We start from the raw sequence: 16,498 nt of genomic DNA, 5'->3' as shown, positions 1-16,498 counted from the left end.
GATCCCAAATGTGGCGCGAACGATCTGCAGTCAGTCTCATGGATCTCCATGGCGGTGGGTGGCGTGCTTGGGTCGTTCCTATCCGGTCCAGCGACACACAACCTGGGAGTGCGTGGCGTGTTCTGCTTTGCGGCGATTGGACCGCTTACGATTCTGATCTTCTCTACACTCATGCATGAAGCGAAGACAACAGTGAGCAAGCGCCACTGGAAAACCTCAGCTAAGAGACAGTTGCGGCAACTAAAGGGGGCAATTGGCACACCCGTGATTTGGATGTGTGCGCTCTGGGTGTTCCTGTCCGGTGCTATCAGTCCTGGGTACTCACAAGTCTTCTTTTACTTCTCGACGGACGTGTTGCAGTTTACGCCCGAGTTTTTGGGGACAGTATCGGCTTTTGGGTTTATTTTCCTCATGGTGGGTACCATGCTGTACAACGCGTGCTTCAAGGACATGTCATTCCGTCGCATCTTCTTCATCGCTCAGCTCAGTTTGGCTGTTGTGTCGCTGCTGGACGTCGTATTGGTCACGCGTAATAACCTGGACGTGGGTATCCCGGACAAGGCGTTTGTTCTGGGCGATGCAGTGATTGCAGACGTCATCAGCCGCCTCAAGACGATGCCAGTGATGGTTCTCTGTGCCAAGCTCTGCCCTAAGGGTATTGAAGGCACGCTGTTCGCACTATTGATGTCCATTTCCAACTTTTCTCGCAGTGTGAGCGAATTTTGGGGAGCTCTCGTGTGTACTTGGTTAGGCATCGCCAAGGACGAGTACGACATGTTGTGGCTCGCTATCATTCTTCGCAGCGTGCTCAAGGTGGTTCCCATCTTCTTCCTCTTCCTCATCCCAGCGACGGATCCTCAGGAAATTGTGGACGAACTGGACTTCAGCTCCCCTGCCCATGGTGATGCAGGTAAAGATGAAGCGGGTGATGACGATCACGCTGGTACGATTCGTGAAGACCACACAGTCAATGACTGCTCGCCAACTGAAGAGGAAGAGCTGAAAGGCACGGTAAATGCTGTTGTTTGATAAATGTTTATACTATTATAGTTCTACAAGTCTGATTATGGGGAACGAGGCTACAGGTAGAGGAGGATTGGGTCTGACAACTCGACCATCGTACAATATGAAGGTATCCATAGGTTCTCTATTATATCTCGACACGTCGACATCGACAGGCGAAGATTCTTGCAGCTTTTCACTTATGCGTTCGTAATCTCGTCATCGGACAACTCGGAGAACGAGATGATCATGGCTGTGATGTTGTCCATGCTGCGCTTTAAAAGTGCAGCCTCCACGAGGGCATTCGCAGCGAACTGCAGCGCCTCTTTAGTCACATCTTCCGAGCTCGTAGGCTCCTCTGACCAGTGGAACTCAGCCACCTTGGCACGCACAATCTTGGCAGCATCATCGTCGCTCAAGCGGTCCCATAGGCCGTCACTGGCAAACACGAGATACTCACCAGCCGCTTCCACATTGAGAACACGAACGTCCGGAACCACCGACACTAAAGGAGCTGAGCAAGATGCCGGCAGGTTCACCTTGAGTGGATGATCCCCCAGCGATCGACTGATGGCCAAGCGCAGTGGAATCTGGTCGTGTGCTACGCGCCAGCATCCAGAGAAGATGACCTTCCCTCCTGCGTCTTGAACACATTCCGTTTCCTCCTTGAGGTCGGGTTTGTGATCCACCGAGAGACGCACAGCACTTGGCACATCTTCCTCCTCTTCCTCGTCACTGCTGTCGTCTGCCTGGGCCAGAACAGCTCGCGAGTCGCCAAGGTTCGCAACAAAGAGCTTACCGCCCACTAAAAGCCCCAGTAGCACTGTCGAGCCATCTCGTTTGTTCAAAATGACGGTGCGCTGCAGAATCTCGGCGTCTACAGTCGCAAACGCGTCCACCAACAGTTCGCGGACTTTCTCCACGTCGTCTTCGGTCAATTCCGAGTGCTGTGCGCGACGACTGATCTCTATCAGGTCTTCACTCTCGCCTAGCATGTCTCTAAACCGACGACGCGCATACTCGGACGCATACGCTCCGTTGTGGCCGTCGTATACTGCCAACAAGCTGGGCGACCAGTCGGCGTCCTCCTCATCCTCCAGCAGACGCTCTACTACCGAGTAGCGATCTTCCATGTACGGACGCGCGCCTTGTGCAAGCGATACTCCGACCTGGACGCGCATCTTGGCAGCCTCTCGTATCCTATTCTTGTACCTGTACTTTGGGTGGCAGATGGTCGTGAACTCGGCGCAACGTGGGGCTTTGGTCTCGTCCTCATGGAAGCGCTTGAGAGCATTCTCAATCACGTCCACTTTGCGTCGCTTGCGTTCTCTATTTTTCGATATGAAGCGTTTGATTGTCGGTGTGGAAGGCTTCACCTCGCTCTCTTCAGGCAGTGGCTGGGACGGCTGCGAGTCCTCCAGCTCATCCGGACTGGTCTCGGGTCCTTCACTGTCTAACGATCCTGCTGTGATCAGCACAGCTAATTACGTTAGCATTGCATTCGAATAGCAACCAACACGCAGCGAAGCTTACCGGACGTGGTGGGCGACAGCGACTGCCGTTTGCGCTTAGCAGCGGTCGGTGACGTTGCCATAGTCTCCGATCCGGCCTCTGCTTCTTGTGGCGTCGCGGGGATCGTCTCTTCTGCCACGATCTGCTCGAGCGCGCGGATGCCGGCACGTTGCAACAAGCGTGGCGTATGCGGCGACTTGCAGTTGTCGGGTGGCGTGGCCGAGCACATTTCAAGCCCCACCATGCCGTTAACGGGCGAGGCCACCAAAACGTCGGCAGGAGCCATCGATGTGGATTTGCGAATGAGACGAAGAGAGATGGAGAGGTAGATGAAACGACCCAAAGTCGGACGTTGCTGCTCGCGAGGATGTAGCAGTCGATGTCGCGCTCTCGTACTCACTTGCCAGCTTTTGGTCTACGCTGTACGGCGCCAAATGGGAAGTGACCTTGGTGCAAACTCCCGCGCTTTCCAACGAAACCGACAGTTGCACCGCGTCGTAATTGGCCAGGTCATGATGGTTTAAACCTAATCCGTGGCGAGTCACTTACATCCTTTGTAATCGTATACGTCTCTTATAAGGATAAAACCATTTATTTAATTAAAGTATTAAAGTACCCTCAGACATTATGATCTTGTTGAAAGTGTTGAGTACCACAAATTCCCCCTTTTTTGAAAGACATGCCGTTAAATAGTGTCGTCTTCTGCATATGCATTTGCGTGGTATTACTGCTTGAGGTTGATGCGAAGGCGGCACATGCGAGGCGTTGGCGCGCGCCGACGCGGATGCCGTCTATTGGATGCAGCAGTACAACATTTGTGTCCAGGGTATACGCAACTGGGCTTAGTGCATGTACAATTAGTACGGACGCTGTAGATGTAATCTACTCCACGTGCTACTGTTCAACGACCATAGACGATGAGTGCTGAGAGTGACACAGGGAGCCGGAGATACGGAGATCGGCGACTCCGAGTGTTATACAGGCCCAGTATAGAAAAAGTTGGTTAAGAGACAGTGTACGTAGTCCCCAAGTGTCCGCAGTCCTTCGAGTGGGACGACCACATTTCCCCAAGAACTTCACGATCCGCGTGCCCGTGCGTGCGAACAGATTGCCAAGTACCCGCCGTTCCGCATCCAGGTTGCGCCGGAGCTGGAAGATGTCAGAGCCAGGAGGATGCTGCCTTCACTGCGCTTTGTGATGCTCGACATGGAGGCACGACTGCTGGCGCAAAACGCGTGGGTGGACAAACCCAGTCCCAACGACGCCGCCGCGATGCTGGAGACAGTAACAGGAAAGCAATTCGGCCCGCCCCGTCTCAAAGCGAGGGGAAGTCCACCACATTAAACTCGCATACTTCTCGACCAAAAAAGTGAGGGGGGGAAGATGACGGAGAAGACATAAGCAATGTGTCTTACACTGAATGTCCAATTGTCGCAACCGTTCAAAGCCCTAAAGCGATGAACGTCCCCGTCTTGACCACAGCCATCGTGGGTGTCTGGGCGAGCACGGCGTGGAGTCTCTGTCCCATGTGGTAACCCGCCTCGACGAGTACTTAAACACGTTCTCGTATCACTGGAACGTGGCTAGGGCCTGCGACGCCGGACTCTCGCGACGAGGTCTTGAGTATCTTGCTGCACGAGATCCAAACTGGGGAGATGGCCGTGATGCTGCCTACGTCGCAGTGAAGAACAACTACCCTCACGTGCTGCAATGGCTGAGCGAGCGCTATCCTGATCGCACGTCGTGGGGTAGTCTACAAGCTCGCTGCTTCATTAACACAGCGGCAAGACGTGGTCATTTTGCAATTCTCAAGTGGCTTCATACTAATTGCAAGGAAGGGTGCTGCGACGGAAGTGACGTGGCAGAGCTACTTGAGCACAAGCTGAAGCTGGATAGACAATGCAAGTCATCGAGCAATTATCGTCAATCATCTTGGAGTAGTCCTTTCACATCAGACACGCTTTTTAATGGGATCTTTCAGTTGAAAACTTTTTCAGCGAGGAATGGAAGTCTACCCCGTGTTGACATCGGTGTTGGCTGTTTGCCGCGAGTGTTTGCCCTCATGTGAGCTAGAATCTCGAGTTCCGATCGAGAGACGTGTTGATGGTTATCTAGATACCCTTTCCTCTCGCTACAAAGTTCGGAAAGCTTGTAGATTGGGACTTCCGAGGTGGGCATTGGAGTATCTCGGTGCGCGATATCCCAACTGGGATAACGGCGACGACATTGCAGAGCACGCTACCATTCACGACTATATTCACGTCCTACAGTGGATCGGCGAGTGTTTTTCTGAACGCACCTCATGGATGACAGCGGAGGGTGGTTCGCTCATGGATATCGCTGCAGAGCTAGGTCATCTCTCGATCTTGCAATGGCTCCATGTAAACCGTAGCGAAGGGTGCACCACGGAAGCTATGGACAATGCGGCCGCAGTGGGGAACCTCGAGATTGTTAAGTGGCTTCATCTGAATCGAGGCGAAGGCTGCACCAAGCAGGCCATGAATGATGCTGCAGCTAATGGGCACCTTGCAGTGGTCGAGTGGCTTCATGAACATCGTGGCGAGGGGTGTGATAAGTCAGCTGTAAGCAATGCCGCAGCCAAAGGACATCTTGCAGTCGTGCGTTTTCTTCTTGAGAATCGCCGGGAGGGCTCAACGGGGGATGCTATGTGCCAGGCAGCAGCAAGTGGCCATCTCGAAATGGTGCAGTGGCTGTATGTGAATCGCGGTGACAGTCATGTGGGGGCTGCCTTACGGTGCGCCGCTGAACATGGACACGCAACGGTCGTTGAATGGCTGTACTGGATTGTGTGTGACGAACGCCGAGGGGCTTCCATCATTCGGGACGCTGCCGAAATCGCCTTGAAAGCTGGTCGTAAAAGAGTGGCCAAGCTACTCGAACGGAAGTTAAAACACCCTCGGGACGCCAAGGCAACACAGCTGAAGAAGAAGGCCAAGCGCCGACGTCGTCGCCATTAAAGGGGCTATCGCCTCTTACGGCTTGAGCAATCTGTTTGTTAAGTACGGCCTCTAAATGCAAAACTTCTTACTGATAGAACGTACTCTTTTAATCCTAGCACTTAAACTTCCTTTTCTCTTACATTTCTGTACGTGATTGTCAGCTTATAGCCAAAGTTTGGGGCAGGGGTTGGTAGTATATTCAAAAGTAGTAAGCTTGGGTAATACTACTACCACTTTTTTCGGTAGTATTACTATTATTACGGCGGTGTACGGTACTATGGATATTAGTAATACTCTCTCCACGCAGTACGATATTAGCCTTAGAGTACTATTTTCAGGTACCCAGATCTAGCAATTTAAAATCGTGTGGCTTCCCTGCACCACTCGCAATTTGTTTCACCAGCACACGTGAACGCGAGCTATCGGACAACGGAAAATGGGGTGCGTGGTAGCGGGCTGCCAGGAAGGTGACGAGCTAAGGACGGAGCCGTGTACTGTGTGCGGAAAACTCGTCCATCACATGTGCGCTATTGGTTTTATGAAGGGGCTGACTCCGCGCTGAATGAGAGGTAGCTGTGCCTTATTTATTGTCACGGCACGCTAATGAGCACGAATTTACTTCCAATACAGCTTCTGTAGTAAATCCTGCGTGCAAGTCGTGCGTACAACCGTGGCTACAAATGCCCCTCCCAAATCGTCCACTGCGAGGCGAATGGGTTCATCTGTCCAGCCCACCAACATTTGGGTTGGGTTAGACTCTGGCTTCGTATCCTCGCCGGAAATACCCGATGATACAGCGGTTCATCGCGCAGGAAAGCGACGGAAAGCTACAAATACTGCTGCTATCACGACTACTTTGAGTGGAAAGATGAAGGTCGCTCCAGTGAAGTCCGGAAAGAAGCGTCGGGGGGTGCCTCTCTCGTCGCAGCTTGCACCTCCAGTGTCGGAGCTTGGCGTGCCACTCTCTGTTACCCATGTACGAAAGGAAGGTGCATTGGATGATGTTTGGGATCTGATTCATACACTGAATACTCCATACAAGAAGCAGAACCTTAGGAAGCTGTCGAGAGGCCTGTATCGGAATATTTTTGTGCTGTGCTGCCTACAAATCAAAGCTCGAACCAAGACGAACAAATACAGTTGGGAGGATGCCCTTCGAAATACTAAGAACACAAGCAACGCGAAGGATCAAATCAAATCGAAGCATGCTGATCACCCATTGGCAATTCTGGCGGAGACGAGAGCTACTGAAAGATCGAAGACGGACGTCGAGGCCGCAGAGGCTGATGCCTAGGCCGTATTGGACCTGACACGAGATCCGGAGAGTGCTGCTACTACTCAGGCTGCGACAGGTAGTGCTTCTACTGAAGATGGTGACGTTGTAACCCCCCCCTATTAAAAGGTTCTTCTGCGCGGACGAGAAGACAGTGAACGTCTTGATTTCCAAGTTCCTACTTTGAAAGTATTTACCATGCACAATCTGCGCGTCTGAGACTTTCAAAGACGTCATCCTCCTTCCGAGTATTGGATCGAGACAAACATGATCGACTTATCATCGGGCAATTCCAGTTATTTTGTGACTTGGTGGGGACATTACTGTCTACTGAGTTTGAGAATGCACGTCGGCTGAAGTTTCTCAATTTGTTGCACAACATTTGGACCAGCTGTGGGGAAGGCGAACATCGTTGGTGCATCTGTCGCTTTCATCGACAGTTCAGGGAGATTTCGGTTCATTGCAGTTCTCGCCCGTGTTAAGAATGACGGCCACGCCGCTGCTGGCGTCGCAAACGTTATTGAAAGCGCTCTCAAAACAAGGTACAACATCGACCTTCGCAGTATGACTTGATTCACAATGTTAGATACTACTTTTTCTGCAAAAAATGTGGCAGACTATATTGATACGGAACAGAAGAGCTGTTCCATGCATCCGCTCAACCTGTGTATTGGCTATGCCATTGGGCTTAAGGATAATAATCAGGCGGTAGCTATGTGGAATGATTCGACGAGCTCGTGGGATAAAGTAGTAACGACGGTAACTCCGGGGGTAGCTCTAGACGAGGGTGGCAACGTGATTAAAACAACTCCGTAATCTGAACAATCATTTCAGATCGCCTAAATAGCGTGAGGCACTGAAGAGCATCCAAGCGGCCCTTTTACTTCCTGAACTTGAACCTGGATGTCCGAGCTGCCTACACTTGCAAACTGATTCGGAGATCAATAGTCAACTACTCGGCATTTGAAGCTTACTTTTACTCGATCAAAGACTCAAGCAGCGTGCGGACAGCCCTGAGTGCACAGGACTGGATGCTCGCAGTTGAAATGGAGGCGGTTAGTCACTGTATAGCCAATCTTGCGCTGGTGGAAGCTCAGAGTGAAAACCTAGTATCGTCTTACATGGTCGTGTTCTGGCGACTTGCCGAGAACAAACACAAGTTCTTCAAATTCGAGGTAATGGCTGTAGAGGCTCCAAAAGCTACAGATGCAAATGAATCCAGCCACCGTCGCGTTGCGAGGACACTAGATCAAGTTTCTGATGATGGCAAGACATGCCTCAGAAGACCGTTACTTCAGTTGCAGGCGCGCTTCTTTAAGGTGACAAAGGAGGTTATGGGCTGCAATTTACTTGACCCTCGAATCAAGTCTAGCGCCAAAAAATGCTGCTGTAGGAAATATTCCTCGCAAGGAGGAGAAGGCCAAATACAAGAACAAAATTGAATTCCTGCGCGCAGATCATCGAACGGTATTTGCTCGAATGGTCAAAGAGGAGAAGATCTCTTTACCTCAACAGTCGTCGCAAAGTAGCTTACTTAGTCAGGATTCAGCATCGCCGTTTTCATCACCAGTTTCAGCGGGCTGGGACAACGAAGATGAACTTCTACTGGGGGCACCTATCCGGGCCACAAATACAAGAGAAGAGGTGAAGGAGACTGAGATCAACGCACGAGCCGATGCCGTGATTATAGAATGGCTGGATTTGGAACCGGAATGGCTGAAGATCGTGCAGCACCAGAATCCTGACATCACGAAGGAGGGGTTGTCGAAGTAGATGTCGATTTACTCGCAAACGGCTCGTGCTGAGCGCTACTGGATTTGTTCAGGCACATTGACGTCTTGAAGTGGTTCCGTGACGAAGGCGAGCTGCAGTTCCCTCGATCGCTTTTCTCGCCTGCATACATCTTGGCAAAATCGCTTCGTCAGCGTTCCAAGAGCGGGTATTTTCGACGGGAGGGATAGTCATGGGGCCCCTGAGAACCAGTACAGACAGTAGACGAGCGGATAGGCACCTTCTGCTGTGGCACAACAGGGTTGAGCTCGTAAGATTTAAGCACAACACATGCAAAGCGGCCGCGTTGAAACGCGAATGAGACAAAAGGAGCAATCTGAGTATTAAACCAATAGTACTAATATTACTACCGCCTTGCTAAATCGATTCTAGTTTCAGTATTTCTCTCTCGACGAAGGCCCAATAGTAGCGGAAATACTACTACCTTTTTGGTACTACTAAGCCCTGGTTATTAGTGATAACTTATCATCAGTCAATTAACATCCGTCAACAGTGAGGGTCAAAACCGTGCAAAAACGTAAAGCTGAAACTACAGGTATTCAAATCAAACCTTCTGGCGAGGTTCTCCACCAATCATAGCTAGCTTTCACTGGGAATCCTTCCCAGACACTCATAGTTTCTCTGCAGCGCTCAGACTACCAGCATTCAACACCTACCTAATATCATACGCATAAACCTTATAGCGCCTTTTAAAACCGATAATCACTCACAGTATCACTTTAATCACTCAAAATTTAATCGGTGGTAGCTACACGTTTACAACCCATACATTAGCATTCGATCTCTTAAAGAGCTCACACAAAAACCTCGTCCTCCGTTAGAACCGCACACTTTTCGCCCCAAAACGCTAACAATGTCCCCTGCTCTTTCCTGGTCTGAGCACGTCATCGCTCTTATAGAGGAGGACGCTGTCCTTCTCTTAGAGACGTCTGGGCGGGAATGACTACCCGTATGACCTGCGCAATATGGTACGCGAATCGGCTTTTACGGGTCACGAACAAGAGTTCGATGCTTTCATCTTTACGTGAAGGAGCGACACGAAAGGGAGACCTTATCTAGGCAAAGGTTCCGATGTGGACCCTTTTCTCTTCGGAGTCACGACGAAAGCGCTACTCCGTAAGGCGGACCGTGAACCAGCAACTTTTGTGTTGCACATTGATGCAACATTTATGTTAGCTCAAGTCGACTACCTCGTATTTGTCGTGGGCATCTCCGATCAGGCTAGAGGGTTTCACCTTCTTGTGATATTTATTTATTCGCAACGAAAAGAGATGCACTTCATGGACGCGCTACTGGCGCTTCAAAAAGTGTACACATGCGTCACCGGAAAGTAGTTGGTGGTCTGATACGCGATGGGGGACGCGGACGACGCTCAGTACAACGCGGTGCAACGAGTACTGGGTGTTGATAGCAATCTGACTATTCTAATGTGTTTCTACCACGTTGCCGCCAAGGTCTACGAGAAGCCAAAGGGGCTTCAACCTGCACTCTACGCTGCCGTGGCAAACGACCTCAATGGCTTACACTATGCAACAACCGAAGCTGAGTTCATCATCACCCAAGCGCGCGTGCTGGACAATTGGTCCTTACATCCAGGGCCTGCTTCCTTCAAAACGTACTTCACTAAAGTTTGGCTTTCAAGCTGTGTCTGCCGATGGCAGATATTTCACCCGCCATCCGCGTTAACAACGACGAACAATCCCGTCGAGAGCTTCAACGGTGCTATAAAACGCAATTACACACTGCGATCTCGGATGAAAATGGGCGCGTTAATGTGCCAGTTGATGACATGCTGCGTAAATGAAAGCACATCATCCAAAACGTTTGCCGTAGAACCGACCCCAACCGTCACGCTGGTCCGCCGCGCAAGCGAGATGAGGAGAGCAGGGTTGCTCTTCGAAGACACCAACGAGCGCAGAACTATTGCCTTCTTGCTCAATGAAGCTCCTGCAAATGACGTCAGTGCTGCGAGCGTTGATGTGGTTAATATGGAGTCTCGGTGAGCTGACCGTATCTACGATCCTGCAACGAAACGCTCCCGCGAAGATCTGGCGGTAACCGCTCAGCTCGGTCAGCACACAGCGCGAATGGAAGTTGCTAGAATACCAGCTACTGGATGACCAGTGGACACTTCGCAGTGGTCGTGTCCTTATGTGTATTAGGCAAAGTATGGAGCGTGTGTGTGCATACATTGCTCGCAAAGCACGTCCGAGTTGTGCATGTCATGGATTCTCGGGAGAAGCTGGAGTATCGCGACGTAAATCGACAGAAGGCCGGATGCCAACTGGCTGGACGTCCAAAACAGCAGCACCCCAGAGCTAGCGGTAGAGTAGATATTGCGTTAAAGACCAATATTAACAATTGGCGGAAGGATGCGTGCTTACCATTAAATATATACCCTGCATGTGTAGTGCTGTCTTCACCAGGACAACCTCATGCTGGACGCGAATGTGGCGAGCTAAACGTGCTGCGCCACGTTGAGCGACGATTGATCTTCGGGCGTCCACCTGACGTGACCGCACAACGTACCCTGCTGGATGCGTCTCTGTCGGCAGCGGTGGCAGTAGCGTTATCACCTACGTGGGCGGCGGCAGTGTCAGCATCTCTGTGGGCGGCAGCGGTAGCATCTCCGTGGGGCGATGGAAGCGTCTTTGTGGGCGGCGGTAGCGCCAGCATTTCTGTGGGCGGCAGCGGTGGCGGGACACTCTGGTCGGCAGCGGCGGCGACCTTCGTCTCATGGGTAGTGGTGGAGAGCGATCTGCAAGGCAACTTCGTTGTGGGCGATCGAGGGGGCGTTTTTGAGTTTGGGCTGCACAGGATATTGTGTGGGTAGTGTGACAGCTGCCAAACGATCACTTTTGAAGATTTTAATATTGTCGAAAACTACGACGTGACAACAGCGTTGTTGTACGTGCGGCCGTGATGATGTGGCCTTGCTTTTGCATGGGTGCTGAGTGATCATGGTGAGTGGTGCATGTCCTTTTGCTAAGTGTAAAAAGGATATTCCCCCTTCGCAGTTGGTTTGCTACCTTCCACTTTTTCAAGGAAGGTTTGCGTTTAAAAAACGGGACGCACTGATTTGATTTGATTAGCCGGTTAAACATACTTTCCAACCGTGATATCCCGTATTATAAATATTCACTGCTACCAATAAGACTGGCGAAAAGGATATGCACGTGGTCCATGTACAAACCCTAGAAGCGCCTTTGCCAATGATTGACTTGTGTGGGTGTGTCAAAAACAAAATACGAAAATCACCTTAAAATTTGTAGTGCAGCACCAAGGAATGCAGAGTTCCACTCAAATTTTTTAAATATAGACCGTGACCTGCGCGGTGCCAAATTTTGGCACGCGAGTGCATGCACCACACCATGCACGTGTACCACACAGCTGCCCATTTCGACATCCTCGCCTCTCATGCGGCACCTGTCCCGGTACACGGCAGGGCATTCTCGCAGCTATCCTGAACGCCACAGGCAGCAGCAACCTTCACGGAGTGGCGGATCGGCTTCCCAAATGTGCCAGCTCGGAACACACATCAATTGCTTTGTACAATCGAGCATAACCCCGTAATGGGGCCCATAATTCTGCTTCTTTATTAAGCACTTTAAAAAGCATCCTTCGTAGTTTGTAGCGGGGACGTAACCCCAAGTGTACCCTTGTTACATGAAGTGTGACACGTCACACTTCGTGATATCTGGTACATGGTACCAGGGTCGTCAGAGGCCAGCCATTGGCTGATGACATAGCTTTACTATAGGTGCCTTATAGTTTGTAAATTTACCTCAAGCTTAGCCTACCTATAGATATAATCAGTTTACAACTTAGCTTAAATTGGTCACTTCGCTCCCTTAGGCAAAAAAAGGACCTGTGAGCTGCCGTTCACGGAGAGTTTGTATACTCTCGGAAACCAGCTTCCTCAAGCGCAAGGTGCTGTGTGACCCCGTCATACTTGGTGGCACTTGTAATCAATCCACGCCAACGCGGGTAGACTACCTGAACCTCTCTGGCCATGGATAGGAACGACTTCTCCCATCTGAACGCCTCACAGTTCGAGCGGTTCGGAAGATGGTTGGCATCTTCGGGATGGGGGCCCTGCAGAGCCTGGTGGCGTCAACATCGGCCGAGCAGCTCGAGCGTGTCAATTCGTTTGACGCTTACGAGCAGGGGCTCATCGCACATGTGCGGGAACATCTACAGGCTCCGGCGGCGGAAACAAATCCACCACACCCGAAGCCAATACGGCTGAAGGTTAGGTCGTATGAAGGAACGGAAGGTGAGAGCCTTCACTTCTGGGTTCGAGAGGATGAGCTCGCGATGGACGCGACTCTGTTCTCGACCGATCAACTCCGTGTTGCTTTTGCACTCTCCAACCTTAGCGGTCGTGCTAAGAGTTGGGTGTACACGCGGGAGACGACATCTCCTGGATGTTTCACATCCTGAGCTCAGCTGTGCGAGCAGCTCCGAGCCTCGTTCCTCCCGGCGAACTACGAGTACCGGCAGCGTTCGCGCTTCCTATCATGCAAGCAAGGAACGGCACAAGCTGCACGAGTACGTTCAAGAGATACGGGACCTCACGGCGTCCCTAGTGGGAAACCCACTCAACGAGCACGTCAAAATGACTGAGTTCATGGACGGCCTTCGAGTGGGCCCGGCGCGCACTCAGCTGTTCCGGGTGCAGTCAAGCACCCTCGAAGAGGCGATTTCAGTGGCTCTTCAGGGAGAATAAAGCCATCGCCAGGCGCGCACGCCGGCTTCAGCATGGCCAGGGAATTCTGTGTCGAATCCCGGTCGAGCAAACCCCACTGGACCAGTTCCCATGGAGCTCGGGTCCGCCGAGTAGCGCGACATTCGCTGCTTCGGCTGCGGGAAGCTGGACCACTTCAAGCGTGACTTCCCCGCATAGACACCGCAGGCACATGGGGTGAGGCCGCTCTTGCTGACAACGTGGTCTTTGAGCGATTCTAAAAGCATGTAACTGTCGAAGATAGAGAGGTCCTTAGCGATAAGAACCCAGGCAATCTTGGCGCGAGGCACGGTTGCTTGATTGTCGTTTATGTGATCGTGTAGGCGATAGTGTGGAGGGGAGAATCCGATTGTGGGCTAGCATGTATCGTGCTCGGTAGGAGGTTTACTCTCTGATTGGCTAACATTAGGATTTCAGGGGTTCTCATTGGTTTACGCGGTGATAACTGCCACATACTTCTTTAAAGGTGTTATTAAGATGATTGGTGGCGGGAAAGCAAGTGTGAAATGTACCATGCGCTGATTGGTTGGTGCCATCGGATTGGTATTGGTGCTGATCGTGTAAATTGTGTAGTATTCGTACATTTTAGGTGATTTTAGGGCATTAACTCCGAGTGTTATACAGGCTCAGTATAGAAAAAGTTGGTTAAGAGATCCCCAAGTGTCCGCAGGCCTTCGAGTGGGACGACCACATTTCCCCAAGAACTTCACGATCCCCGTGCTCGTGCGTGCGAACAGATTGTCAAGTACCCGCCGTTCCGCATCCTGGTTGCGCCGGAGCTGGAAGATGTCAGAGCCAGGAGGATGCTGCCTTCACTGCGCTTTGTGATGCTCGACATGGAGGCACGACTGCTGGCGCAAAACGCGTGGGTGGACAAACCCAGTCCCAACGACGCCGCCGCGATGCTGGAGACAGTAACAGGAAAGCAATTCGGCCCGCCCCGTCTCAAAGCGAGGGGAAGTCCACCACATTAAACTCGCATACTTCTCGACCAAAAAAGTGAGGGGGGGGAAGATGACGGAGAAGACATAAGCAATGTGTCTTACACTGAATGTCCAATTGTCGCAACCGTTCAAAGCCCTAAAGCGATGAACGTCCCCGTCTTGACCACAGCCATCGTGGGTGTCTGGGCGAGCACGGCGTGGAGTCTCTGTCGCATGTGGTAAACCGCCTCGACGAGTACTTATACACGTTCTCGTATCACTGGAACGTGGCTAGGGCCTGCGACGCCGGACTCTCGCGACGAGGTCTTGAGTATCTTGCTGCACGAGATCCAAACTGGGGAGATGGCCGTGATGCTGCCTATGTCGCAGTGAAGAACAACTACCCTCACGTGCTGCAATGGCTGAGCGAGCGCTATCCTGATCGCACGTCGTGGGGTAGTCTACAAGCTCGCTGCTTCATAAGCACAGCGGCAAAACGTGGTCATTTTGCCATTCTCAAGTGGCTTCATACTAATCGCAAGGAAGGATGCACGTTTTCTGACCAGCCAGCCGCCAAGTTTGGCCAGCCATCTATGCCCATCACCATCCAGCCAGATATGACGCTGGCTAGGCCGCTCTTTCCACGCTTTTATCGCTAGCCAGACCGATTTAGGACGACTGTCGGTCTGAATTATGCATAGCGGGCCAGATATCGGTCTCTGCTACTAGATTTAGATCTCGATTGACCCTGGACGATCGCCATATTTATAGACCGCAAGAATGACAGAATCCTTTCCTACAAATCGAACTTACACTATCCGTAATCTCGAGTGGGATCCAATCAGTAATCTAGTCTGTTTGATTAATCGAGTGGCGTGCGTGCTTTCGGGCCTGTTGGTGTCGCCAGATATGAAATGGCGACAGATTATATATGGTGCAGTGTGCATTGCTCACTCTGAAAGTTCCCATGTCGTCGCCGACTTCCTCCGATGGAGGATTCTCCTCTTCGTCGTCTTCCGCCACATCGACGGCTTCGTCCGACGGAGATACTCCCTCTGCTCCCAAGGCGCCATCTCCAATCGTTCAAGCTACACTAAGAAACATGCTACCACAAGGATGGATTCGCTATGGTCAGTGCTGCGCTACCACAGTCGCCTCTTGTAGGCGACGATTGTAAGCAAGAGGACTGCGGAGGTGAAAGCGATGTGGCGAAATCTTCGCCTAGTTAGCAACCCCAAATCCTCTGACTGCAGAATTACTCTGCAACTCGCAGTAAACATCTACTGTCTGGACTGCAATCAGGCGCTCTTCTCACTAGAGAAAGAGGAAGGAAGGTGTGCAAACACGCAGCGCATGGCGCTCACTAGGAGAATTGGTGATCGACACGTACTGAAGACGCATCCAGAACATTGTCCAAGGAGAAGTTTGAGGTGCCGCTGGTGCTGCCACCTTTGCTTGAGATGGCGAATAGCACGACGGGTACGCCTTTGAAGAACACGAAGAGCGCAGCTAGTGCACCTCCGGGGAACAACGCAACTAGTGCATTTAAGCAGAAGAATGGGAAAGCGGACTTTTTCACTCGCTTTATAGAGAACAAGAAAACGCTTGACACCGGCAGTGTGTCGCTCAACGAAAAGAAGAAGAAGCGTCAGAAGAAGGACCTGCTCCGCGGCGCCAAGACGGCTGTCATGAAGGCCATCGCCGCGAAGGACACAGCCGATGCTCTATAGACTATCGGGAGGCCACTGACGACGAAGCTACAGCCTCTAAGAAGGTCGTCAGCGCTAAAGAAGGCTGCAGCTACGAAGGCTGCTGTAGCGAAGATGGCAAATGCTGCCATGAAAGCTGCTGCCGTAGATGCAAAACAAGCTGCCTCTACCACTGCAGCGGAGGCAAATGCTGCAAAGGCAGCGGCTGAAGCGGAGGGGGCCTATGCCGACTTGGACACAAATGATGCTTTTGGAGAGGTCAATGCTGCTGCCGACGGCGGGAGCTCTGATGATAAACGGAAGTCTAAGTCGAGGAATCTTAACAAGCATCGCAAACACAAGAAAAGATCGTCTGAGAAAGACAAGAAAGGCAAGAACACAACAAATAAAAGCATCCCAAGAGCTTCGCTTCGGATGAGAGGTTGTCGTATGCAAGCACCCGAGTTTGGACTACGAAGAACAAGCCAACAGCCTCAATATGCAAACCCCGCCCCAAGCCTCCGTGTCAGTTCTTAAGATAGTGAGCATGGGCGGTATGGAAGCGACGTGCACAGTATGAAAGCGAGCCTGGGCGATTTTTG

At 51.5% G+C, this 16,498-nt stretch overlaps 3 protein-coding genes across 3 annotated transcripts; 2 read left to right on the top strand and 1 right to left on the bottom strand.

The window, feature by feature from the left end:
• Window positions 1-48: 48 nt before the first annotated feature.
• On the top strand, window positions 49-1,029 carry PITG_20711 (Folate-Biopterin Transporter (FBT) Family; the record flags this gene model as incomplete). Its single annotated transcript, XM_002895231.1, has 1 exon — window positions 49-1,029. The coding sequence occupies one exon, from the start codon at window positions 49-51 to the stop codon at window positions 1,027-1,029; it is 981 nt and encodes a 326-aa protein (XP_002895277.1).
• A 173-nt stretch (window positions 1,030-1,202) lies between these two features.
• On the bottom strand, window positions 1,203-2,800 carry PITG_20710 (protein phosphatase 2C, putative; the record flags this gene model as incomplete). The annotated part of the gene is made up of 2 exons (XM_002895230.1): window positions 1,203-2,455; window positions 2,536-2,800. The coding sequence occupies 2 exons, from the start codon at window positions 2,798-2,800 to the stop codon at window positions 1,203-1,205; spliced, it is 1,518 nt and encodes a 505-aa protein (XP_002895276.1).
• A 2,044-nt stretch (window positions 2,801-4,844) lies between these two features.
• PITG_20709 (uncharacterized protein) lies at window positions 4,845-5,424 on the top strand (the record flags this gene model as incomplete). The annotated part of the gene is made up of 2 exons (XM_002895229.1): window positions 4,845-5,321; window positions 5,398-5,424. 2 exons carry the CDS (start codon window positions 4,845-4,847, stop codon window positions 5,422-5,424), a joined length of 504 nt encoding a protein of 167 aa, XP_002895275.1.
• Between the last annotated feature and the right edge of the window lie 11,074 nt (window positions 5,425-16,498).

The sequence above is a fragment of the Phytophthora infestans genome, genomic scaffold (assembly GCF_000142945.1).
Source record: "Phytophthora infestans T30-4 supercont1.220 genomic scaffold, whole genome shotgun sequence".
Classification (NCBI taxonomy): domain Eukaryota; phylum Oomycota; class Peronosporomycetes; order Peronosporales; family Peronosporaceae; genus Phytophthora; species Phytophthora infestans.
Note: the sequence above shows the minus strand (reverse complement) of the source record. Positions and strands in the feature narration are given on the sequence as shown.